This window comes from Nuphar pumila, chromosome 14, assembly GCF_984573655.1.
Source record: "Nuphar pumila chromosome 14, dmNupPumi1.hap1.1, whole genome shotgun sequence".
Lineage (NCBI taxonomy): Eukaryota > Viridiplantae > Streptophyta > Magnoliopsida > Nymphaeales > Nymphaeaceae > Nuphar > Nuphar pumila.
The window spans coordinates 11,708,728-11,733,366 of record NC_143262.1 but is presented as its reverse complement, the minus strand read 5'-3'; the positions used below and the strand labels follow the sequence as shown (position 1 = coordinate 11,733,366).

General features: G+C 43.7%; 1 protein-coding gene across 4 annotated transcripts; it reads left to right on the top strand.

Annotated features, from left to right (window-relative positions):
• Positions 1-451: 451 nt before the first annotated feature.
• On the top strand, positions 452-24,368 carry LOC149816388 (uncharacterized). Of its 4 annotated transcripts, none has more exons than XR_016427596.1 (9): positions 452-1,652; positions 4,194-4,397; positions 4,546-4,782; positions 7,611-7,677; positions 7,770-8,000; positions 8,183-8,278; positions 22,730-22,912; positions 22,986-23,122; positions 23,655-24,368. XR_016427596.1 is itself a non-coding variant. In XM_089986851.1 (9 exons), the coding sequence occupies exons 1-9, from the start codon at positions 1,170-1,172 to the stop codon at positions 23,896-23,898; spliced, it is 1,878 nt and encodes a 625-aa protein (XP_089842977.1). In that variant the 5' UTR covers positions 452-1,169; the 3' UTR covers positions 23,899-24,368. The 4 variants fall into 4 exon arrangements, 3 of the variants coding, with proteins under 3 accessions (XP_089842977.1, XP_089842978.1, XP_089842979.1); XM_089986851.1 differs by having other exon boundaries at positions 8,183-8,274; XM_089986852.1 differs by having other exon boundaries at positions 7,611-7,699; positions 7,819-8,000; positions 8,183-8,274.
• Positions 24,369-24,639: the final 271 nt, after the last annotated feature.

Sequence of the window (24,639 nt, the reverse complement as noted above, 5' to 3'; positions counted from 1 at the left end):
GACCCACATCATTTTCAATTGCCATCGTCGCCATAAATAGATAACCAACAAAGAAAAAAGAAAAAGAGAAGTTGATCTTTATGAAAAATAAAAAAACATTTCATTGGCAAAAAACAAGTCCTGCCCACCCAGCTTTGACCTTGCGGCAAGGGATGCCACCCATAGGTTTCGAACTTAGTAGTCTCGTCAACTTGGTGACATTCGTGAAAACTGCAGTTGGTCCTCATGGTTAGTTGGATAACAATAACGGGGCTCCCTTTGTTTTGCAAGAGCTGTCAGTGCACGTTACCTTGTGTTGGGACGTTGCAAGTTCAAAACTCAGTGGTACATTGTATAACTGGTGGGGTCTGCCTAAGCTCAAAAAAAAAAAAAAAAAAGGAGTTGGACAGCAATAACAAGCCACATGAATAATAGAGGGACATGATTGGTACGAAATTTGATTAAAGCTAAGCCCAAGAACCTTTGTTAAGGGATGAAACGGTCATTTGACACATATCCAGGGGGCCATAACAGACCATGCTGATGTTAGAGGTCTTTTTCCGTCTTATATAAAAAGTCAATGTACAGTAACGTAAATTTCTACATAAGCGCCGGACTACAAAACCTCTCTGGTGGTCTGCAAAAACGACATTGTGCGCAGCATTTTTCTTCTTGAACGAAATTCGAGGAAAAACAAAGAAAAAGAGGAGGGAGAGAGTTTTCCGGCAACCGGAATCATACTCCGGCAAGCTCCCCTGTTTGAGAGAATTCGAATTCAGGCCGTACATAGAATAAATCCGGCTGGAGTCTTCTGCTCTGAACCTCTAGGAGAGTAGGTCTCAATTCCGGTCGTGGAGAGAAGTCCCCCCCCCCCCCCCCCCACACACACACACACACCGGGAAACCTCGTCAGAGGGTATCGCTCTGCTTCCCGACGGGTCTGTGCAGGTTACGGCAACGGTCGGAAGAACTCAGTCCGTTAAACTCGCTGGAAGCTTTTGCTTTTTTCCCGGCGTGTAAATCCAATTTCAGGCCACGAACTGAAGAAATTCCGCCGTAAATCTCGCCGGAGTATCCTCCTCTGCTCACTGTGTAGTTGTTTTCGGTTTTGGCCACAGAGAGGAGGAATACCGCCGGAAAACTTGCCGGAGCCACTTACTCCGCCCTCTCCGGAGGCGGAATTTAAGGAAATGACGGGAAACGAGTACTCGACCTTCCGTTCTCTTGTGGAGAAGGCAAATCGGAAGTTCGTTAGGGTTAGGGATTTGCCGGCTCACGGACGGGACCGGTGTGACGCCTACTTCCGCAAGGTTTTTAAGGTTTACACGAAGTTGTGGCGGTTCCAGCAGGAGAATCGGGCGAGGCTTGTCGAGGCCGGGTTGAAACGGTGGGAGATCGGTGAGATAGCGTCTCGGATCGGCCAGCTCTACTATCAGCAGTACCTCCGGACGAGCGAGACGCGGTTCCTGCTCGAATCGTTCGTTTTCTACGAGGCGATCCTGAAGCGGGACTACTTCAAGGGATACTGCAGGAACCTCTCTCTCGCGCTCAAGGAGTTGCGATTTCTAGCGAGGTTTCTGATCGTCTGCTTGATTCTGAATCGGGTGGAGATGGTCCAGCGTCTCGCTGATCGGTTAAAGGCGACGGTGGACGAGTCCAGGAAGACGATTGAGGTTAGTGCTGCACTTGTAATGTATTCGCTTGAGTTATCTCTGTTATATTGCTTAGTCGAAATGCTTCACTTTTTCTTTTTGAGATTTCATCCTTTTTATTTTGATTCGGAATGGTGCGAGTCTCAATCGGCAATTATGGGATTGGCTAAGGTTGGTTTAACCGCCCAGATCCGCCCCTATGGGTGAGAAATTTCCAATATATCGGATATTCGGCCCACATCCTAGACACATGATATGTGTGACTGTGAGAGTTTCTTTTCTCCTGTATATGAGGAACGCATCAGACATCAGTGTCGGTCAGTTATGCTTCTTGCAAGTGTGGTGGAGTTTTTGGATTTTGGTTCTCTTTGATATTCCTTTTTTTGTTGCGGAGTGTTTGGCTCACTGTAGTGCGACTGTTTCTCTTGTTTGCAACAGAGTGAGTGCAATTCATGTGACCCATATAGTCAGTTTCTTATTTTATTTCATGTCATTTTATTTATTCACTGTGCAAAATTCGTCGAAATTCTGACATAAATTAGACTATGATCAAAGGCTTAGAAGTTCATGTTTATCGAGTGGTTGATGACAAAGGTGGAAAGGGTGGATTTTCTCTCGCTCGGTATGGGAGACTTGGAACCATGATTGGGTTTGGTTTTCACGTTTCCTTTCACTAAGCAAAATTCTCGCAGGCTTTTGTTTCAATATTTAAGTTTGGTCTATCTATCCCATATCCTATAGGCATTGTTTTCTCTACTGATCATGAACATCCAGTGCCATAGCTTGGTTAGGGTTCTCGTATATAAGGGTTTAGTTACTAGCAGTTGTGATAATCAATTAGATATTGTCCAGGGGATGCTGGTTCTTGGTTTTGCATTTTGACTACTACATTGGTTTGTGCTTAATAGGATATTTCTTGTGTAAGATTATTGACAAAAGGGTGTTTGTAACTGTCTTTCATCAGATCACTTGCAAGGTTGGAACCTTTGGAGACTTTGATTTCCTTTGCTGGTAGAAATTGTAGTGGAGATAGGGCAATAATCAACTGGTGATGTAAAATGTAGATCTAGGTTATGATCCAACAGGTACAATACAATGCCTTATACCACCTAAATGTACTACATTAAGCAGAGGAATCATCCTTATTGTGATGAGAGAAGACAAGTGCAAAATGTTTCCCATTGATAACTACCACAACATACAAACTGGTCACTGGAAATAGAAAAAATAGAAACCAAAATCTGCTTCTGTAACAATTGAAAAGGTGTTCTTCCACTATACATTAGGTGTTTGTCAGACATGGCTTTTTATTTGATGGACTGATGAATGAATGACAAAATCTGTCATTTAGTGCATTGATGTGTTTGTCTATTTGCATTTCTTTCTTTCTTGTGGTAAATGCTTCTTGTTGATGGCATAGTTCCATGTTGGTTGATCTGGAGTCCTTTTACTGGGTGCTTTTGGCATTATATATGGTGTTTATAGAGACATATCCTCTCTCTTAGATCAGCAAGCAGCAACATTACTTGCTTGTTAAAGTGTTGGGGCTGAATATTGTTCTATGATCATTGCTGTAACAAAACTCTTGGATGGAATATCTACTGCTTTATATCAGAACATTTCCTTCCCCACATTTTATGATAATCATGGCATTAATGAGAATGATACTCATTAAAATAAAACTTACATTTATTGAAGGAACAATTGAAGACCAGGAAATGTAAGCATGTTTTGGAGGATTTAATATTAAGTTGCTGATTCCAATGCAGTTTGCTTATGGTCATCATTGGTCTTCTGAAGTCACTGGCAGACTGATGCACAATGAAGTGGAGGAAAACTAGTAGTGTATTGTTTGATAAGTTGCTGCACCTTTGACTGAAGTGGCATCTTTATAGCATGTCAGTAAGAGCTGTATTATTATGTGGTGCAAAGTGTTAGGCAGAAATAGAAGAGAGAACACAACTACATGGGATTAATATTCATGTGTTTAGGTCAATTTTTCGAGGTAGATAATCATGAAAGAAGAAAAATAAGGTACTTGATTACCTTGACCAGGCTTGCCTAATGCAGCTGACTCTATAGAATAAAACTATAGCTTGAAAAAACAGCAACTGAGAGAGTGAGGTATTCAACCCATACTGCTAAGCGTGATCATGTCTTCTCTGCAACGCCCTTAAGTAGGGGCTTCACCTTATTGAATATAGCTGACATATTCAGACTATTTTTACTTTTTAAATTTATTGTGTGGACTTTGTTCAAGTCAGATTGTCCAAGGTTCCAAACAATTGAAGTAACCTAGCATTTAATATTTGCATGCTGTTTGTTATGTACACTGTTTTACTTTTTAATTCATTTTAAATAAAATTTAGGTGGCTATTCTTTCTTCGTGCATCTTTTTTCTGGATTAGTTCTTCATTGAATCTTTTTAACCTTTGGCATTTTCCCACTCAAAAATATCTTTTATCCTAGCTTCTTTGCTTTTTATCTTTAGATCTTATTCTTGCTATTTATTTAAAATTGCCTTTGATATTGCTAAAATAAATTTTTATTTTTATTGCCCAGGATAGACATTTTAATGAATGGAAGCAAGTGGTCCAAGAAGTCATCAGGTTTATGAAAGCTGATGGAGCATTTATGAATACCAGGCCCTTGAACTATCATGAACATGTAGCTGCCGATCTAGGTTTGGGTCATTTGCCTAATTTCCAGTTGGGGAAATCCCTGAGACTACAAGAAGCATTGCTAACAAGTTATCACCCTAATGAGGTAACCATAAAAGTGAACATAAAACTCCTCTTATATAATCTACTATAAATTAGAAGGATGTTTATCTTTGTAAGATTTTTATGACAAAATTATGTCATGCTAAAAGGTTGTTTTGGCACTTAGCATGCATCATCATTTCCACTGTCAGGTCAAGTTTACAGAGCTTACTCTGGACACTTTCAGAATGCTGCAGTGTTTGGACTGGGAGCCTAGTGAATCCTTTTTCCAGATGTGTTCTACAGAATCATGTGACAATGACGTCTCTGGTGATCTCACTGCGGCAGCTAGCCGTGTGAACCTCGAAGATGATGCATCAGACCCAACCCTGCCTGCAAGCCCTAGAAAAGCTATTCTTTATCATCCATCAGTCACAAATTTGATTGCGGTAGGTTTTAAACTGCTTTGTTATTTCTTAGAATGTGTCCGCATATATATTCAGATTAGATGGCTTTTAGTAGAAGAAACACTGAAGTGGGCATATATTCACAACTTCTGTGATTTGTTTAACCACAGTTCCATATGTGGTTTTTAAGGCAAAAGCATTTTCAACTAGGTTGTCCATAAATTAAATCAGTATGCCAAATCACAGCTTGTATGTTTTCCTTCTCAAGTTATGGCTACATTAATTGTAGCCCGGAATCTATTCCATACAAAAATGTTTGATTTAGTAATTCTCCTTGAAAAATTGAATTTTTCTTTATAATTGCTAGAAGTTCTTTCTTTATAGTAGAATAATTCTTTTGAGCATCATTCCATAATTCTGAAGTAAATCTTACCATTTTTCTCAGGCTGCAATTCTTTGCTTTAGAATGCCTCTGTACCTTATTTCAGATGCATCTGTTTCTACTATTTTAAATGCATCTTGGTTTAGTATTTGCAAAAATGGAAGAGGTTTTACTCAGTGTTTAATATTTTTGACTGCCTTGGAATGTGCTTCTGTCCATGTCAGAGGGTAGGGGTGGACATCGGGCCAGGTAGCCCGGCCCGGGCCCCAATTTCAGGACCCTGCCCGATAAAAGTAGAGACGACCCGATATCTTATCAGGTCGGGCTCGGGATGGGGTCCTGGCGTGAGTCGGGCCTTTATTATTGTAAAAAATATTAAAGAAAGTATTTTCCATTTTAAAAAGTGTGATCCCCTCTCCCCTTCTCGCCCTTCACACATTTTGGAAAAAAAAAGTTGGTGGTGGCCATTTGTTAGAGTGAAATGACTGGAGAAGGAGAGGGAGACACATGTCTCTCTCCCTCTCCTTTCTTGGGAAGAGTAATAATCTCTCTCTCTCTCTCTCTCTCTCTCTCTCTCTCTCTCCTCTGTTGCTGGTCGGAGAGGGGGTCAACCCCTTTTCGGCAAAGGCCTCTCTCTGGGTTTCGGATGGGTTATAAGCATTGTTCCCAAATCCTGACTCAATTAGCGTCATGCGGAGCTCAACTGGTAATATCTCAGTTTTTTGTTTATTAGTGAGATAATTGTCCCACCAACCTCTACGTTGTTTTGAGAATCCTACAATAATTAGGTCTGTTGTTTCGGTGTCTATATGCCCCTGAGCTTTACAAGCATTAGAGTACGTGAATATTTAATGACTGTAAAGATTTGATATTTTGTCATTCCATCAAGTTTTCATTACACTATGGGCCTACTGTCGAATTGTGTGGGCAAAGGAGTGTCTGCAGTCTCTTCTATTTGCAAACCAGCATAGGTTGGTCTCCTGTAACAATTTTTATTTTACTGGTTCTGATTATTTTTTGTAGAGCCTTATATATATATATATATATATATATATATATATATATATATATATATATATATATGTTTGTGTGTGTGTGTGCCCGTGCGCGCGCGCGCCTGTTAGGTTATACTATCCGAGCAATTACTGGTTCCAATCAAATTCGTAAATAATTCCTAGCCAAATAGGTTATAATTGCTCGGATAGTCACAAGATGAGTCACTTGTTTTGCTTGAAGATTCAATTTCTTGAACTGAACTATGTAAAGTTGAGCACTTATTGCTTGTCAATGTTGAAAGATGATATTATCGGTAGGCTGCATCAGAATCATCAACTTTCTTCTTTCTTTTATGTTCTTAACATTAATTCCAATTGGTATTGGTCCTTGTCGCATACATGGATTGAGTTTGTAATGCAAGTATGTGTAGTTGTTGCTTTACCATTTAGCTGTCAGATATCAATTTGTCTTCCTATTGTTTTTTTTTGTCACTTCTGTGGCACTTCTGCGAAATGATTGTCCGACTGCACTGTTTTTTTTTTTGAGAATCAAGACCCCTTCAAACTGCTGGAACATGTGAAAGTATGATAACATTTTTGTCAGCAAGTCTTATTAGTTCCTGAAATATAACTGACCTTGTATGTGTAGTCTGCATTGTTGGCTTGAGTGTCGGATTATATTGGTGAGTACTCACCTATCATCACTCCTCTTCGGATACTTAAACATACTTATTGCATCTGGATACCTTTATTGGATTGTTCTGGTGGTTATGCAAATTGAACAGAAAATTTTTGCTGGTGTTTCCCGAAAAATATGTTTTTGCTGCATCTTCCCCTTCCCATGTTTTTTGGGTGGATGGACACCTGGTTCTGCTATTATCAGTGATTCAAGTCGACCAGTCAATGCTTGTACTCGTGACTGGTGTAGTTGAATCATTATCACTTGGCACATTCTTTTCTGTAGGTGATTCTCTACGTTTTCTTTGTCCATCAGAGCTGCTGGAAACACATTTCTTGAGGTTGATAGAACAGGTTTTCCTATTTCAACTTCTTGTCATTTGATTCCTTCTCATAGCATCCATTGTTCTAAGTTTGTCCTACCACCTTTTTTTGAAACCCCAGTGTCATTGAGATAATGTTAAGAGTGCTGTTTACTTTTTACAATTATGTTTTGGCACTATAGTTGATTGAGGGCAGTTGTGAGGTGTATTTAGTGTATGCATGTTAACTTGTATTACAACAGTCATCTATAGATGCCATTTATGGCTGCTCTTTCTGTTTCCTTAATGTTTTGTTTTAGACTTTCCCTACACACAGCAGTGTTGGTTCTTTTTAAAATTTTCCCCTCTTTGTCTTTACTCTTTAAGAAAATAAACAACTAAACAAAAGCTCCTTACTGAACTTGTAATGCCTTTTAGCGCCTGCAATTTTAATTGTTTCATCAGAGGATTAGCTGGAAAACTTGCTAATAATGCATGTTTCTATTTGAGCAGGTGATTGCTACAATATGTGAAGAGCTTCCACCAGATGGCATTTTCCTCTTATACATATCAACACCAGGTGGACTTTCTTCCCTATCCAGGTTTCTTCCAAACTACTTAAAAGTGTTATAAATCTCTTTTCATGATTTTGATGAGATGACAATTCTCCAGGGAATGCCAATCATAATATTGCATCATCACCCGCTGTGAAATCCTTCAGACATGTAAAAGGGGGTCATCAAACTCTTGATCACTCTTCAAGAGTGGATTCTGTTTCTCAAACGCGTACTGCAAACCATCATGAAAACAATCATTCACATTCTCATCCTCTTCATCAGAAGATGGGAGACACCAAGGACCATCTTGGTGGCTTTTTATGGCTTGGTCCTCGGGGAAATAGAGGTACACCATGCTTATCTGAAGGCCTAATAACCTTTGTTGTCAAGAAGCCCGAGTAATCCTTCTTTCATTATGTAGAATCCCTTTATTGGGTTAATGCAATAAGAGATCTATAATTGAGATATAAAAATTATAAAAGAATCTGGAAAAACTGCTATTTGACTTATATTTGGCATTTGTGTCAGGTTTGAACAACTTATATCCTGCTGATATAATTCCTTTTACACGGATACCATTGTTCCTGATAATTGATAGTGACAACAGCCATGCATTCAAGGCAGGTTTGTCAAAACTTGTGTCTGACTTGATTGGTGTTTGTTTGAAACAAGGTCTCTGAAAGGTATTAGCTTATTTTCCTTGGGTATAAGGTGATGTCTGACAATATAGAATGGTGATTTGGACTTTATAAATGATATCTGGTAAATATGACCTGGTAGTGAGACATTACAACTAACAAAATAGGAAATTCTATCTTGTACATTAACTTCCTTTGTGCAGTAACACATATTGAATGCATTTAATCTAAATTGGATCAAATACTTATGTCTTTATTAGGTTGCCTAGGTTAAGGCAGAAAGTAACTTCTGGTAGGCTTGCAGTTATTCCTGATGATGGATCTGAAGTATTTTGAGTTCTCTTTTTTTCAATTTCTCTGATTCAACATGGAACTAATCATAGTGAACATTAAGTATGTCTCTACTGGTTTCCTCAATCAGGTTAGTCAAATTGCATCACCAAATATACTCGAACCTTACTTGAGTTGACTCAACTGCCTACTTCTAATAGATTGATTTGGAAGTAGATAACTCTTGCTTAGTTCACAATGAATAAGAAAATAAAAATGCAAAACTCAATTTACTAAGAGAAGTACCTTGGAAGTAATATGCATCATGATAAATTTGGGCATATAGACAGTTGATTTAAATTTTGAAAACATAATAATCTTCACCTTCTCAATGACTAACGCTCCATTTAAACCCTTTATTTGTTGCATGTGAAGAGGTGTTTCAGTAAAATTTAAAGAAAGCTTCAACTTTATCAGATGGGTGGATCTTCTCAACTATTACTCAAAAATTTTCGGGGAATTGTATTTTTGTTTGTATATGTCTGATTTAATATCCTTTCTGTTGTTATGCTTGTCATGTAACGCCCAAAAATTTCGAACCTTATAAATTCCTTGAAATAGTTGGAAAATACCTTTTCTTTACAGAGTTTATTTCTAAATCAGCGGAAACGATTTCTTTTAAAAGAAAAAAGACGGGTTTGACAACCTTGGGCACGTTAGCGAGAAAACAAAGATTTACCATGGACGATCTGCAATAATACTTAGGAAACCATTCCTTTTATTTAAAGAGAGTATCAAGTTTGTACAAAATTTGGGTTTCCTCAAGGGAAAACCGTATCAAAAACCAAAAATGTCCAGGAGAAACACTACGAGCAGAAACAGTGGATCCTTAAATCATCTCGCAGTCGCGCCATCGCCTGATGCACCTAATCGTCACCTGTGCCCATGAAATGGGTTAGTTTTGCGAAAAACTAGCAGGAGAGTACAAAGACAGAAAGAACTAAATTAGGCATAGATAATTTATGCAGCAGGTAGTAACGAGCAAACTAAGCAGATAGACTGGAGGAATAAGCTAAGTACAACAAACTGAAAAGGGTGTGCATGCTCAATTTAGTTATTACTTGATAACCGACCATGCGGGTACATACATAGCACGTGAGTCGAAACAGTCGAGTCCAAGCCGAGTGTTCATTATGTTAAGTATTTTAATATACCTCGGTTGTCTGACTGAATCCTATTCCTATGGAGACGACCGATGGTCGAGAGAGTAAGTCCCCAAGGCCTGATAGGGATGCATCCAACTTCTGCAGAAGTGTTAGGCTAACTTATGTAGCCCCTATCCCTCCCCCTAACCTCCGATGACTGGGGAAAAACGGGTCTTTTGCCCTTTTTGAAAGCCATAAATGGACTGTCTATCAGAGTTGGTACCCTTCGTCCTCTCTCTTGACGAAGCAAGGTTGAATTGAGCGCGACGGGGTTTCTTAGCCGTTGCCTCATTCTTCATGCTCTGGTCCATTAGACCGAAACGAGCATCTTGCCTATGAAGGCGATCCCACTCTTATATGTGTTTTCAACAACCTGCACTAAGCATTAATCGAGGTCATAAGACTCTCTCATCCAATCGTCGTAGTACTAACATGTCTCGCATGTTTAAGAAGTACACTTACGAGAAAAGGGATACAGGTCCTTAATAGGAGCCTCGGGAGTGTGTTTCGCAAAGATATAATGTTTTTTAAAAACTATTTTAACATATCAAATCTTTCGAAACCACACACAATCTTGCCAACATAAGGCATGTGATTTTCTCGAATCTGACATCCGATGACGCAGTGTCTGGGTGCTATGTAAGTCACGACACTGGTTTTGGTAAATGGGTTTCACAAAGGAACCTATCACCCAACAACTTGGTCTTGCCCCAAATCAAGGGTTTTCCCAAAACATATCGGGTGGAAAGAGGAATAGGTATACCTCTCGAATACACTGAGTTTATGGCAAGGAAAAGAAACAAAAGATAATAATGCGAAAAGGAAGTGCATGGGCGCGAAGCGCGACGGCAAACAGGAACTGCGAAAGCAAGGGACAAGGATCGCGAAACCGCGTCCTTGAATTAAAAGACAGTAAGTAGTAACTATGAAAGCAAAAGCCTGGGCGCAAAGCGCGACGGCAACAGAAACAGAAAGTGCGTAAGCAAAGGACAAGGACCGCGAAACCGCGTCCTTGAATTAAAAGACAATAAGCAGTAAATACGAAAGTAAAAGCTTGGGCGCAAAGCGCGACGGCAAACTGAAATGCGAAAGCAAAGGACAAGGATCGCGAAACCGCGTCCTTGATTTAAAAGTGTACTTATATACATATAAGTATATAAATATATCATTAAGTCCTTTCGATTATCAATTATTTAAGCTTGATTTAATTATTTAAGTCCTTGTGCAACTTCTCCTACCTTGGGGTATTGCGAGGATGGAGTCTTCTACGAACGTAAGTGATTGTCGGTTTAGTTCGCGGGGCGCGAACGGACTCTGTTGCGTAAACTGCAAAAATACGTAGTTTAGCATGCATAAAATGAATATAGGTAGGGAGAAAGCTCGGTTTCTCCGCAACTCAATGAGGGGTCATCGGCCCCTACCGTTGCGAAAGAGAATGGGGTAGGGTCCAATGACCCATGCCGTTAAAGGAGATGGGTGCAGGGGCCAAATGGCCTTTGTCGAGTTTTGCTCGACAAGAAAATGGGACAGGGACCAGAGGCCCCTGTCGGTCTAGAGAGGGGCAGGGGCCATTGGCCCCTGCTGGGTTTTTAAAATGAGCGGCGACTCCTGCCAGCCTTCTTAAAAGAAAGGGGCAGGGGCCGATGGCCCCTGCCAATGGAACGAGTAGGGAGGAGGGAGCGCAGGGGCCAAAGGTCCCCCTGCGGCTCAAAAGGAGAGGAGGTAGGGGAGTGCAGGGGCCAAAGGCCCCTGCCGAGCCCTTGCTCGACAGAAAAGAGACAGGGGCCTCTGGCCCCTGTCGGTTTAAAAGAGGGGCAGGGGCCAAATGGCCCCTGCTTGGTTTCCGAGGGGTGGGGCAGGAGCCTTCGGCTCCTGCCCCCCTCTCTTAAGGGGAAGGGTAGGGGCCATCGGCCCCTACGTGGAAAGGGAAGGGCAGGGGCCATGGCCCCTGCCGGAAAATTAAAAGGGCAGGGGGCTCCGCCCCCTGCCTGCTAAGAAGAGGAAAGCAAGGGGGCCGGAGCCCCCTTGCTTGTCGAAAAAGAGGAAGGCAAGGGGGCGGAGCCCCTTGCCTGTCGTGAAAAAAAAGAGGAGGAAGGCTCGGCAGGGGCCGCCGGCCACCTGCCGGCCTTCCGGCGAATCAGGGGGAGGAAAAAGGGGGGAAAAGAGGGGGGAAAAGGAGGGGGCTACCTGGGCTGCCGTGAAGGGGGGTTCGCCGGAGAGGGTGGCGCCGTGAAGAGGGGGGGGGGTTGTTTTGCGTCGGCAAAAAGGGAGAGGGAGATGGAGTCGGGGGAAGAGAGAGCAGAGGGGAGAGAGACGAGAGATGAGAGAGAGAGTCGGGGGGGGTGTCGGGGGAGGCTCGTAGGCCCTCCCCTCTCCCCTCTCGTCTTTTAATAGGGAGGGGGCGCACACAGGGCTCGCCCCCTGTGTCGCCGGAGGCTCCCCTCCCCCTGTGGGCTGCCAGTCCCCTCGAAAAGGGTTTTCGAGGGGCTGGCACAGGTTGGATCCGGGTCGGGTCTGGACCCGACCCGGGTCCGATCTTAATTTTTTTTTTTAACTGGTTTTACATCCAACCCTCCTTAAAATAATTTCGTCCTCGAAATTAAATTGAACTTAACGATCAAAGTACAAGTCAGGGTATTTCTCCCTAATAGCAGAGTCAGGCTCCCAAGTACATTCCTCTATTCCATGGTGCTTCCAACGGACCTTTACAAGAGATATTGTCTTAGATCGAAGCACTTGATCTCGACGATCAACGATCTCGACTGGTCTTTCCTCAAAAGACAAATCCTTCTGAATGTCTACATCATCATAATGGATGATGTGTGATGGGTCGTGAACGTATTTCCGAAGCATGGATACGTGAAAAACGTTATGGATCTGAGCGTACTGAGGAGGTAAAGCCACACGATAAGCTGCTTCACCAATTCGTTCCAGGATCTCGAACGGTCCGACAAATCTAGGGCTTAGCTTTCCCTTTTTCCCAAAACGAAAAACGCTCTTTGTGGGAGATACCTTAACAAAAACCATATCTCCTATCGAGAAGGTGAGCTCTCGACGACGACGATCCGCGTAACTTTTCTGCCGATTCTGTGCAGTACGGAGTCACTCTCGTATCATTTGCACCTGCTGAGTGTAGTGTTGTAGCACTACAGGAGATTCCATCCTTCGCTCGCCAACCTCGTTCCAGTAGAGAGGCGAACGACAGGGCTTTCCATACAAGGCCTCGTAAGGGGCCATCCCGATGCTAGCGTGGTAACTGTTGTTGTACGCGAATTCGGCCAGACTGGTATGAGAATCCCATTCTCCCTTCCAGTCTATCATGCACGCACGCAGCATGTCCTCCAAAGTCTGAATTGTGCGTTCAGACTGTCCGTCAGTCTGAGGGTGAAAGGCGGTACTGTACTTTAAATTCGTACCCAAAGCGATTTGAAGTTGTCCCCAAAACCTCAAGGTAAACCTCGGATCACGATCGGAGATGATAGATACCGGAACACCGTGCAACCTCACAATCTCACGAATGTAGAGATCCGCCAAACTGTCTAAGGACTGACTAATACGGATAGGAAGGAAATGAGCCGATTTGGTGAGTCGATCAACGATCACCCAAATCGCATCGTTCTTTCTTCGTGTCCTTGGCAAACCGACGATAAAGTTCATAGTGATGTCTTCCCACTTCCATTGTGGGATCTCCATTTGTTGCATCACTCCGCCAGGTCGTTGATGCTCGATCTTAATCTGCTGGCAAGTCAAACACTTAGAGATTCGGCCACGTCTCGCTTCATTCCGCTCCACCAAAATCTGCGCTGCAAGTCTTTGAACATCTTCGTGCCTTCCGGGTGAATCGTATATTTGGATTTATGGGCCTCTACGAGAATTTCGTCTCTCAAAACGGGATCATTTGGGACCCAAAGACGATTTTTGAGCCAAATGCTTCCATCGTCCTTAAGTCGGAAAGGAGTATCGGTCTGTTGTGTACGAGCCTTCAACTTCTCGTACTGCGCATCAGTCTTTTGCCCAGCAAGGATCTTGGCTAACAGCTCAGGTTGAGCTATCAGATTAGAAAGACTGATAGAATTTGATGAGACTGCAAACGGTTTCCAGGAAACCAAATCCTCAATCAACTTCCAACCAACGTATAATAGGTTGACGGAAATGCTAGAAGTCTTACGGTTGAGAGCATCAGCTACCACGTTCGCCTTTCCTGGATGGTAGCAAAAGGGTGAAATCGTAATCCTTGAGAAATTCTAGCCACCGTCGTTGCCTCATATTAAGCTCCTTCTGTGAAAACAAGTACTTGAGGCTCTTATGATCCGTAAAAGCCTCGAATTGTTCCCCGTACAAGTAGTGTCGCCAAATCTTTAATGCGAAAACCACTGCCGCTAATTCCAAGTCATGAGTCGGATAATTCTTCTCATGAATCTTAAGTTGACACGATGCGTAGGCGATTACCTTACCATTCTGCATTAGGACGCAGCCCAAGCCTGTCCCGGAAGCGTCAGTATAAATTACGAAGCCGCCTTGTCCCGAAGGCAAGGCTAAGATAGGAGCGGTAGTAAGTCGTTCCTTCAGCAACTGAAAACTGTTTTCGCACGAATCGTCCCACACGAACTTAGCCTCCTTCTTTAGCAGCTTTGTCATAGGCAGAGAGATTTTGGAAAAGTCTTGGATAAATCTTCGATAATATCCAGCTAATCCAAGGAAACTTCTGATGTCACGAACATTCCTCGGTTGCTGCCAGCTTAGTACGGCCTCCACCTTTGCAGGATCTACGGATACGCCTTTCTCGGATATAACATGTCCCAAAAACATAACCTCCTTGAGTCAAAACTCGCTTTTAGATAATTTAGCAAACAAACGCTCCTTCCGCAAGGTTTCCAAAATGATGATCAGGTGTTCACGATGTTGATCCCAGGTCTCTGAGTACACCAGGATGTCATCAATGAACACGATGACGAAGGTGTCTAAAAAGGGTTTAAACACACGGTTCATGAGGTCCATGAAGGCTGCAGGAGCGTTGGTGAGTCCGAAAGGCATGACAGTAAACTCGAAATGCCCATACCTGGTTCGAAAAGCCGTCTTGGAGATGTCATCTCCCTTAATTCTGAGTTGATGGTATCCTGACCTAAGGACGATCTTTGAGAAAATCTTGGCATTCCGCAGTTGATCGAACAGATCTTCGATACACGGTAACGGATATTTATTCTTTATCGTGGCCTGGTTGAGCATTCGATAGTCGATGCACAACCGCAATGATCAATCTTTCTTTTTAACGAATAAAACAGGAGCTCCCCAAGGCGAGACACTGGGGCGAATGAATCCTAGATCCATCAATTCCTGTAGCTGCTTCTTGAGTTCCTCGAGCTCGGCTGGCACCATACGGTATGGAGCTTTAGAAATTGGCGCAGTACCTGGTAGCAACTCGATGTTGAATTCAACCTCTCGTGGTGGGGGAAGTCCTGGCAGCTCCTCTGGGAAGATGTCTGGAAAATCCTGAACCACCTCCAGATCTCTAATCGAAACTAGTGTCGGTTCGGACTGGACGACACTGACTAAAAAGGCAGTGCATCCCCTTCTCAGGTAATGTTGTGCCTTTAGCGAAGAAATCATCTTGCTTGCACGGACCGCCTTTACGAACTTGAATTCCACCCTAGGCATCCCTGGTGGAGATAACACAATTTTGCTTTCATGGCAAAAGATCTTGGCATGGTACTTGTGCAGCCAATCCATGCCTAGGATGACGTCAAATTCGGTCATATCTAGAAGGATAGTGCAGGCCGGATAATGTCGATCTGCCAAGACTACGTCCAAAGCTGGCACGTAGGTCGCACAAATAGTGCTCTTCCCAATCGGGTTATAGACGTTGAGAGCATTATCTAACGAACTTACAGGTACGTGCAAGAGTTCAGCAAATTTTACAGAAATAAAAGAATGAGTGGCACCGCAATCAAAGAGTACGAAAGCTGCTTGGTTAGCAATCAAGATGGTACCTTGCACAAGCTCGCCCTTGGTCAGTTGTTCGACCGTGGCAGTGTAAACGCGCCCCGGTGCTTTCTTCTGGCCGCTGGACTGAGGTTGTTGCGCCTGATAAGAATGTTGTTGTTGTTGTGGTTGCGGCGGTGGTCGAGGGAGCAGAGATGCTCCATTATTCCTTCTGAGGTCGTCAACCGCCTTCTTGCGGCACTCGCGTGCAAAGTGGCCCATCTTGCCACAGTACAGGCATCCGCCTGTAAGAAGAGGGCATGCTTGCCCGGGGTGAGGTCGTCCGCATTTGGGGCAGACATCGCCCGCCTGCTGCCAGGCGGGAGGGTTGCCCTGAGGACGCTGACGTTTGGAAGGAGGATATGACTTTCTTCCACCTTCCTTGTTTATGAAAGAGGGCGGTCGCTTGGCTTGACCGCCAGAGGGATATCTCTTTTGATCGTTACCCGCAACGGGTGGCTTCTTGCTTTGGGTGCTCTTGGAGCGTTCCCAATCCTCAGTCAGGAGAGTGGCTGCAGCAACAGCTGCGGAGAGAGTTGATGGCATGCTGTTTAGGACCCTTGGTCGGAGTTCTTCCTTTAATCCGCGGATGAATTTACCCGCCCGCTCCTGATCATCTGCAAATAAGTTGGGGCAATGACGCTCCAACTCCTGGAACCTGGAGATGTAGTCCACCAGACTTGACGAACCTTGGCAAAGTTCCAAGAACTCCACCTTTTTCCTCTCCCTTGCATGAGGAGGAAAATAGTTCTCCAAGAAAGCCTTCTTGAAAGCCTCCCAAGGAATAAACGAGTCTGTCGGGAACTGTATGTTCCGAGTCGTGTCCCACCAATGGCGGGTGGCACCCAAAAGTCTGAAAGTACCATAAAGGGTCTTCTTGTCTTCTGGGACTGTCAAAACTTGGAAAACTCGTTCTATTTCCAAAATCCAGTTTTCAGCTGCATCGGGGTCGGGCTTGCCTGCGAAGGTTGGAGGATCGAGCTTTAAGAACTTTTCATATGATACTGTCGCAGGGTGGCTTGGTTCTGGGGTAGGTACTTGGCTGTGCGCTTGATTTCGCATGGCGCTAGCCAATGCGCTCAACGATTCCATGATGAATCCCCGTTGATCTGACCATTCGTCAGACGAACCTTCGTTCGACCCTCGAATCATCCTTAAAATACCCAGATGATACATAAGTCAATACTTTGAAAGAGAAGAGTAATATCAAAAGGTTTATCATATTTCCGAGTAATAGAGATTACAAAAAGCCCAGCAGTGCTGGTATAAGAGGGCACTTACAAAAAGTTAAAACAAAAACTGTCCACGGGTACACAAACCAACGAGTTTATATCTTTTAGGGATGATGATGAGAGTACTTCCTCAAGTACTCTCTTGCGATACCCGTGCGCCTTAACCCGCGCAGAGGGGGAAAAGGATGCAAATCCTCATTCGGGACTTCTTGCCCGTGAAGAGTAGTGGGGGAGTAATGTGGCGAGGCATCCGGTGCATAGGGCGGCGAAGCCGGAGTGTACACCGGAGAATTCGGTATGTACAGCGGTGGAGCTGGTGTGTACACCGGGGAATCTGATATGTATAGCGGTGAAGCCAGAGTGTTTACCGGAGTATCTGATATATATTGTGGCGAGTCTGGGGATGGTGTGTAAATTGGTGAGTTGGGGGAAGGCATATGAGTGGGTGGAGTGATGTCCTGAGCACTCTCTAGGGGTAATATTTGTCCATCACATGATGGTGTGTCATAAGTACCCTGGACAGAGGATGCTGTGTCTTCCAGATCTTGTGCTGCAGTCCCTCTTCTATCGTATGCTTCCCTGAGTTGACAATTATCCATCGTATGTCCTTCTTCGCCGCAGAAATTGCATCCCATCTGGGCTTGCCAGGGGGATTCTGCTTCAGAGGATTCCCGAGAAGTGTGTCGATTAACTAAAACATGATTTGGCACACGACTTCCTTCCCGAAAGTGCACTGCTGCCCATGTCGCGGCTAGCGGTGCCTGGTAGGTATCCGGAAGCGTAAAGCCCCAAGAATCCGCAAAAGTGGGAGGGGGCGGCCCGCTGGTCCAATGATCTGAACCGATAGAAGAACGCTCAAGTCTTCCTACCACAGAGCTTCTGCCCCTCACAGAACGACAGCGCGTTCTTCTTACGCCCCTTCTGCGTCCCAATCTTTCACCATCCGGAGGGTTCATTTTCTTTGGACAAGAAAAAATCTCAAATACTCATGTAAGGTATACTCTAGTCTAATAGTATAGAAAAAGAGAAATTAAATTACTTACAGCGCGATGCGGATGCTCGATGACCAAGAATCACTGTTTCGATCTGCTCTGATACCAAGTTGTAACGCCCCAAAATTTCGAACCTTATAAATTCCTTGAAATAGTTGGAAAATACCTTTTCTTTACAGAGTTTATTTCTAAATCAGCGGAAACGATTTCTTTTAAAAGAAAAAAGACGGGTTTGACAACCTTGGGCACGTTAGCGAGAAAACAAAGATTTACCATGGACGATCTGCAATAATACTTAGGAAACCATTCCTTTTATTTAAAGAGAGTATCAAGTTTGTACAAAATTTGGGTTTCCTCAAGGGAAAACCGTATCAAAAACCAAAAATGTCCAGGAGAAACACTACGAGCAGAAACAGTGGATCCTTAAATCATCTCGCAGTCGCGCCATCGCCTGATGCACCTAATCGTCACCTGTGCCCATGAAATGGGTTAGTTTTGCGAAAAACTAGCAGGAGAGTACAAAGACAGAAAGAACTAAATTAGGCATAGATAATTTATGCAGCAGGTAGTAACGAGCAAACTAAGCAGATAGACTGGAGGAATAAGCTAAGTACAACAAACTGAAAAGGGTGTGCATGCTCAATTTAGTTATTACTTGATAACCGACCATGCGGGTACATACATAGCACGTGAGTCGAAACAGTCGAGTCCAAGCCGAGTGTTCATTATGTTAAGTATTTTAATATACCTCGGTTGTCTGACTGAATCCTATTCCTATGGAGACGACCGATGGTCGAGAGAGTAAGTCCCCAAGGCCTGATAGGGATGCATCCAACTTCTGCAGAAGTGTTAGGCTAACTTATGTAGCCCCTATCCCTCCCCCTAACCTCCGATGACTGGGGAAAAACGGGTCTTTTGCCCTTTTTGAAAGCCATAAATGGACTGTCTATCAGAGTTGGTACCCTTCGTCCTCTCTCTTGACGAAGCAAGGTTGAATTGAGCGCGACGGGGTTTCTTAGCCGTTGCCTCATTCTTCATGCTCTGGTCCATTAGACCGAAACGAGCATCTTGCCTATGAAGGCGATCCCACTCTTATATGTGTTTTCAACAACCTGCACTAAGCATTAATCGAGGTCATAAGACTCTCTCATCCAATCGTCGTAGTACTAACATGTCTCGCATGTTTAAGAAGTACACTTACGAGAAAAGGGATACAGGTCCTTAATAGGAGCCTCGGGAGTGTGTTTCGCAAAGATATAATGTTTTTTAAAAACTATTTTAACATATCAAATCTTTCGAAACCACACACAATCTTGCCAACATAAGGCATGTGATTTTCTCGAATCTGACATCCGATGACGCAGTGTCTGGGTGCTATGTAAGTCACGACACTGGTTTTGATAAATGGGTTTCACAAAGGAACCTATCACCCAACAACTTGGTCTTGCCCCAAATCAAGGGTTTTCCCAAAACATATCGGGTGGAAAGAGGAATAGGTATACCTCTCGAATACACTGAGTTTATGGCAAGGAAAAGAAACAAAAGATAATAATGCGAAAAGGAAGTGCATGGGCGCGAAGCGCGACGGCAAACAGGAACTGCGAAAGCAAGGGACAAGGATCGCGAAACCGCGTCCTTGAATTAAAAGACAGTAAGTAGTAACTATGAAAGCAAAAGCCTGGGCGCAAAGCGCGACGGCAACAGAAACAGAAAGTGCGTAAGCAAAGGACAAGGACCGCGAAACCGCGTACTTGAATTAAAAGACAATAAGCAGTAAATACGAAAGTAAAAGCTTGGGCGCAAAGCGCGACGGCAAACTGAAATGCGAAAGCAAAGGACAAGGATCGCGAAACCGCGTCCTTGATTTAAAAGTGTACTTATATACATATAAGTATATAAATATATCATTAAGTCCTTTCGATTATCAATTATTTAAGCTTAATTTAATTATTTAAGTCCTTGTGCAACTTCTCCTACCTTGGGGTATTGCGAGGATGGAGTCTTCTACGAACGTAAGTGATTGTCGGTTTAGTTCGCGGGGCGCGAACGGACTCTGTTGCGTAAACTGCAAAAATACGTAGTTTAGCATGCATAAAATGAATATAGGTAGGGAGAAAGCTCGGTTTCTCAGCAACTCAATGCAGGGGTCATCGGCCCCTACCCTTGCGAAAGAGAACGGGGTAGGGTCCAATGACCCATGCCGTTAAAGGAGATGGGTGCAGGGGCCAAATGGCCTTTGTCGAGTTTTGCTCGACAAGAAAATGGGACAGGGGCCAGAGGCCCCTGTCGGTCTAGAGAGGGGCAGGGGCCATTGGCCCCTGCTGGGTTTTTAAAAGGAGGGGCAGGAGCCTTCGGCTCCTGCCAGCCTTCTTAAAAGAAAGGGGCAGGGGCCGATGTCCCCTGCCAATGGAACGAGTAGGGAGGAGGGAGCGCAGGGGCTCAAAAGGAGAGGAGGTAGGGGAGTGCAGGGGCCAAAGGCCCCTGCCGAGCCCTTGCTCGACAGAAAAGAGACAGGGGCCTCTGGCCCCTGTCGGTTTAAAAGAGGGGCAGGGGCCAAATGGCCCCTGCTTGGTTTCCGAGGGGTGGGGCAGGAGCCTTCGGCTCCTGCCCCCCTCTCTTAAGGGGAAGGGTAGGGGCCATCGGCCCCTACGTGGAAAGGGAAGGGCAGGCCCCTGCCGGAAAATTAAAAGGGCAGGGGGCTCCGCCCCCTGCCTGCTAAGAAGAGGAAAGCAAGGGGGGCGGAGCCCCCTTGCTTGTCGAAAAAGAGGAAGGCAAGGGGGCGGAGTCCCTTGCCTGTCGTGAAAAAAAGAGGAGGAAGGCTCGGCAGGGGCCGCCGGCCACCTGCCGGCCTTCCGGCGAATCAGGGGGAGGAAAAAGAGGGGGGAAAAGGAGGGGGCTACCTGGGCTGCCGTGAAGGGGGGTTCGCCGGAGAGGGTGGCGCCGTGAAGAGGGGTGGGGGGGTTGTCCTGCGTCGGCAAAAAGGGAGAGGGAGATGGAGTCGGGGGAAGAGAGAGCAGAGGGGAGAGAGACGAGAGATGAGAGAGAGAGTCGGGGGGGGGTCGGGGGAGGCTCGTAGGCCCTCCCCTCTCCCCTCTCGTCTTTTAATAGGGAGGGGGCGCACACAGGGCTCACCCCCTGTGTCGCCGGAGGCTCCCCTCCCCCTGTGGGCTGCCAGTCCCCTCGAAAAGGGTTTTCGAGGGGCTGGCACAGGTTGGATCCGGGTCGGGTCTGGACCCGACCCGGGTCTGGACCCGACCCGGGTCCAATCTTAAATTTTTTTTTAACTGGTTTTACATGTCAAGTTGTCTCCTATGTGTTTTTGACAATCCACAATGATAATTTTGAGAAGGCTAAAATAAAATTCTGCATTTAACATCGAAATGAGTGTGGACGTTTCTGTGGAACTTCTAATAAAATATTTTGTGAAATTCTCAACTTCCATTGAAAGCAAAGCAGTAAGGAACCTTTAATGTATCCAATGCCTTGGATGATGGTGCAAGCTGCTGCCCCTGCAAGGTCCGAGTGTACCTGGTATAGAACAAATAGGGAAGAAGAAGAAAAAGAATTAAGTAAAAAGGAAAAACAGTACATGCATGAGTAGAATTTGTGACTTTGCGCATTTGGGCTGTTCAACCATTATTTACTACAAGCTGAATGAAGCCATTGATTCCTTTCTGGTGATGGGATTGGTAACTATTTCTTCTTCAAAAAGGAAACCAAAATGAGGATAATGGAAGAACCTACATGGAATATACCCTCCTATTTTATGTTTCCTTCAATTCCACCCTTCCAAACAGTTTCACATAGATTTGTGAAGCTTGATTCCCAAAAACTGTCTCCTGTTCCTCCCAATTCTTTTTTTACGATCACTTCCGTGTCTTATGGGGAGGCCTTTTCTTGCATTACTTTAGCAAAGATGTTACTAGTTTCTTGAAAACTGGGCATCAGCCTGGACCTCAGTTAGACTGCTTCAAAACCATAGTGATGCCCCATGGTATGCATATAGGATAACGGAGCAGTTCTTTTTGTGGTGTTCTCTGTTCTTAAAGATAGTACATATAATCACAAAGTGGGAGTGATAAGGGAGTATCCCCTTGATTTAGGTAAGGAGTGGTTTATGCTTTACTTGTATGAACATGTGATTTTGAGTGCATTTTGAAGAATGTGGTGGATGGATCCATGTTATTGTTGGCCTCACAAGTACTTTCTAGATGAAGTTTGAGAGAACTCAATTAGGTTTAGGAGTATGTTTCTGTATTGCTCTTTGTCTATCACTTTGTGGTATGCGTAGAGTAGTCTCAACACACAGAATAGTCCTATAAAAGGGGAAATGGAAACGGTGAATGTAAAATATCTAACTGGTGTCTAATGGTCTATTTGGAGGTTGAGGAATAATCTTCTGGCTATTAAGGAATTTGATTCCAGCTTTAACTTGATATGGCATATTTCATCTTCCCTTCTTCATGGACCTTCGTAGCTTTCTTGTGCCCAATAAATTTGAATTGTTAAATGTCAAATGACGTGTGGCTTGAACCACAAGACACTGAACATACTTATTCTAAATTTAGTTGGCCAATCATTGCCTGCAGCCTACATTTTCAAGATCAACTCTGACAGCTTTAGGTGCATTAGAGCACTAGCGAGTTTCTTTAACTCTTCTTTGAGAGGGGGTTTTGGAGGGTGGTTGGCTTTGAAATCTAAGCTCCTCTTATTTATGGTACTTTGTATATTTAGTTTTTGTTATTCATGTTCTTTTCAGGCTGTACATGGTGCAGAGAGAGGAGAGACTGCTGCTTTGCTCCTTTCTCCTTTGAGACCAGCATCACTTGGGTCGTCAGCAATTGATCCAACACATGATGGAAGCCAGTTCACTTTTTTCCTGACTTCTCCTTTACAAGCTTTCTGTCAGCTAGTTGGTCTCTGCACTGCAAGTATTGATGTGGTAGGTTTAGGACGTCGCTTTGGTGTTTGTTTCTTCTAGTCACTTGGTCTAACATATTATATAAATGTTTCAGGATGTGTACAAAAGGGCAGAGATCGTCTTTTCCTCATTATTATCTGAATGGGAAGCAATATTGTGTACGTCTGACTGCCTAGATCATGTCTGGGCACGAGTTTTGTGTGATCCATTTCTGAGGCAACTGATTCTTAGGTATACGTTCCTCACGCTCTGATTGTAGTTTCTGAATAATATCATGTATTAAATTTTAACATGGGATGGTGAAAACAATCTTGTTTAACATGTGCAACAACAAACTGCATATTTTCAAAGGATCTTATTTTATATCTCTAAAATTGAAAATTGGCATGGGTTCAAAGGAGACATTTTTTTCAAACAAATCTTTTAATTAGAAATATGGAAGGAGTGGGGTTTCGTATGCCGAAGGGAGGTAATCCACAATGGTGAGAAGGCGTGTGGGAATCATTTATTCTTCCATCTAAGCAGACCAACCTCATGGAAATGCCTTTGTTTTTTTGTGTTAAAACCAAAATGACAGCATGCTTTATCCATCTTTTTGGAGGTAAAATAGGCATCCTCAAAAAATAAAAAGTTTGTGAATATGAATGCTACAGGCTAGCACCAACATTGTTACTCAGGCGAACTTAGTATTAGTTACCACCCACGCCCACCCCCGCATGTCCCCTCATGATATTTATATTCTTTTGTTTTACTTTCTTTTCAGGTTCGTCTTTTGTAGGTCGGTCCTCTCTCTCTTCATGTTATCTCATAACAACAGTCAGTATTTGCCATCTTGCCTGCCTGATCTTCCGGATTCGCTTTCACCTTCCTCTGCAATTACCCAGTCAAGCATCCATCGGCTAGCTAGCAGTCTCAGGGTTGCTAGCTACTTTATTTTCTCCAACACCATCAGTGACATATCCTTGGACACAACTTTTGAATTGTCTGAAATTCAAGAAGTTGGTTGATAACCATATGGCCGTAAATGAAAGACTTTCTCTGGGAAGATTCCACACAATTTTCCGGCTTTCAGGCTGAGAAGGGGCTAAACGTGCTATTCTTGCAAGCTAGTTAACCTGCTGCTAATGTGAGTTTGTTGTCTTGCATTCTGTCTTCCAAAACTGCTTGTCGGCCATGGAGGGTCATACTCTGTAAAGTAGGTGTACCCTTCAGAGGGTGGTTGTGTATGATCATCATTTCTAAGCTGGAGCTCCTTTTTTGAATTTATTCTTTTTGCTGTATAATTTGATTGTTACTGGTTGAGTCCTGTAAAAAGATGCAGATGATGGTTCAACCCCGTCTGAATAGTGTATAATGGTTATTTATTCTTTCTTTCTTTCTTTTAAATACTTATCTGCCCATTTTGGTGTAATCTGAACGTTGTAGAGTTTTGTGGTCTGGTTTGATGAATGAAGTTATTCTCTTGCTTTCTTCCATATCAAATTATGCAATCTGTTACTGTGATCTCTCTCTCTCTCTCTCTCTCTCTCTCTCTCTCTCTCTCTCTCCATGCATGTGCGCCAATTTCTGCAAAAGAATGCACCTAAAAGGGTTCAAATGGAGCCCGAGAGGTCGAATTCTTGATAACACTCTAAAACCGTCCTGGTGCCCATGTGCATGCTCAGGCAAAAAGGATTCATGGCTGGTGTTACGGTTGTTTGGTTTTCTTTCTTTTCCTTTTTTTTTTTAAACTTACTGTTCCCATCTTC

Bases quoted from the DNA above. Each gene is read 5' to 3' on its own strand.
- LOC149816388 (XM_089986851.1), top strand. From the start codon at position 1,170: ATGACGGGAAACGAGTACTCGACCTTCCGTTCTCTTGTGGAGAAGGCA. The intron at 1,653-4,193 runs GTTAGTGCTGCA...TTTATTGCCCAG, and splicing joins AGTCCAGGAAGACGATTGAG to GATAGACATTTTAATGAATG. The intron at 4,398-4,545 runs GTAACCATAAAA...TTCCACTGTCAG, and splicing joins CAAGTTATCACCCTAATGAG to GTCAAGTTTACAGAGCTTAC.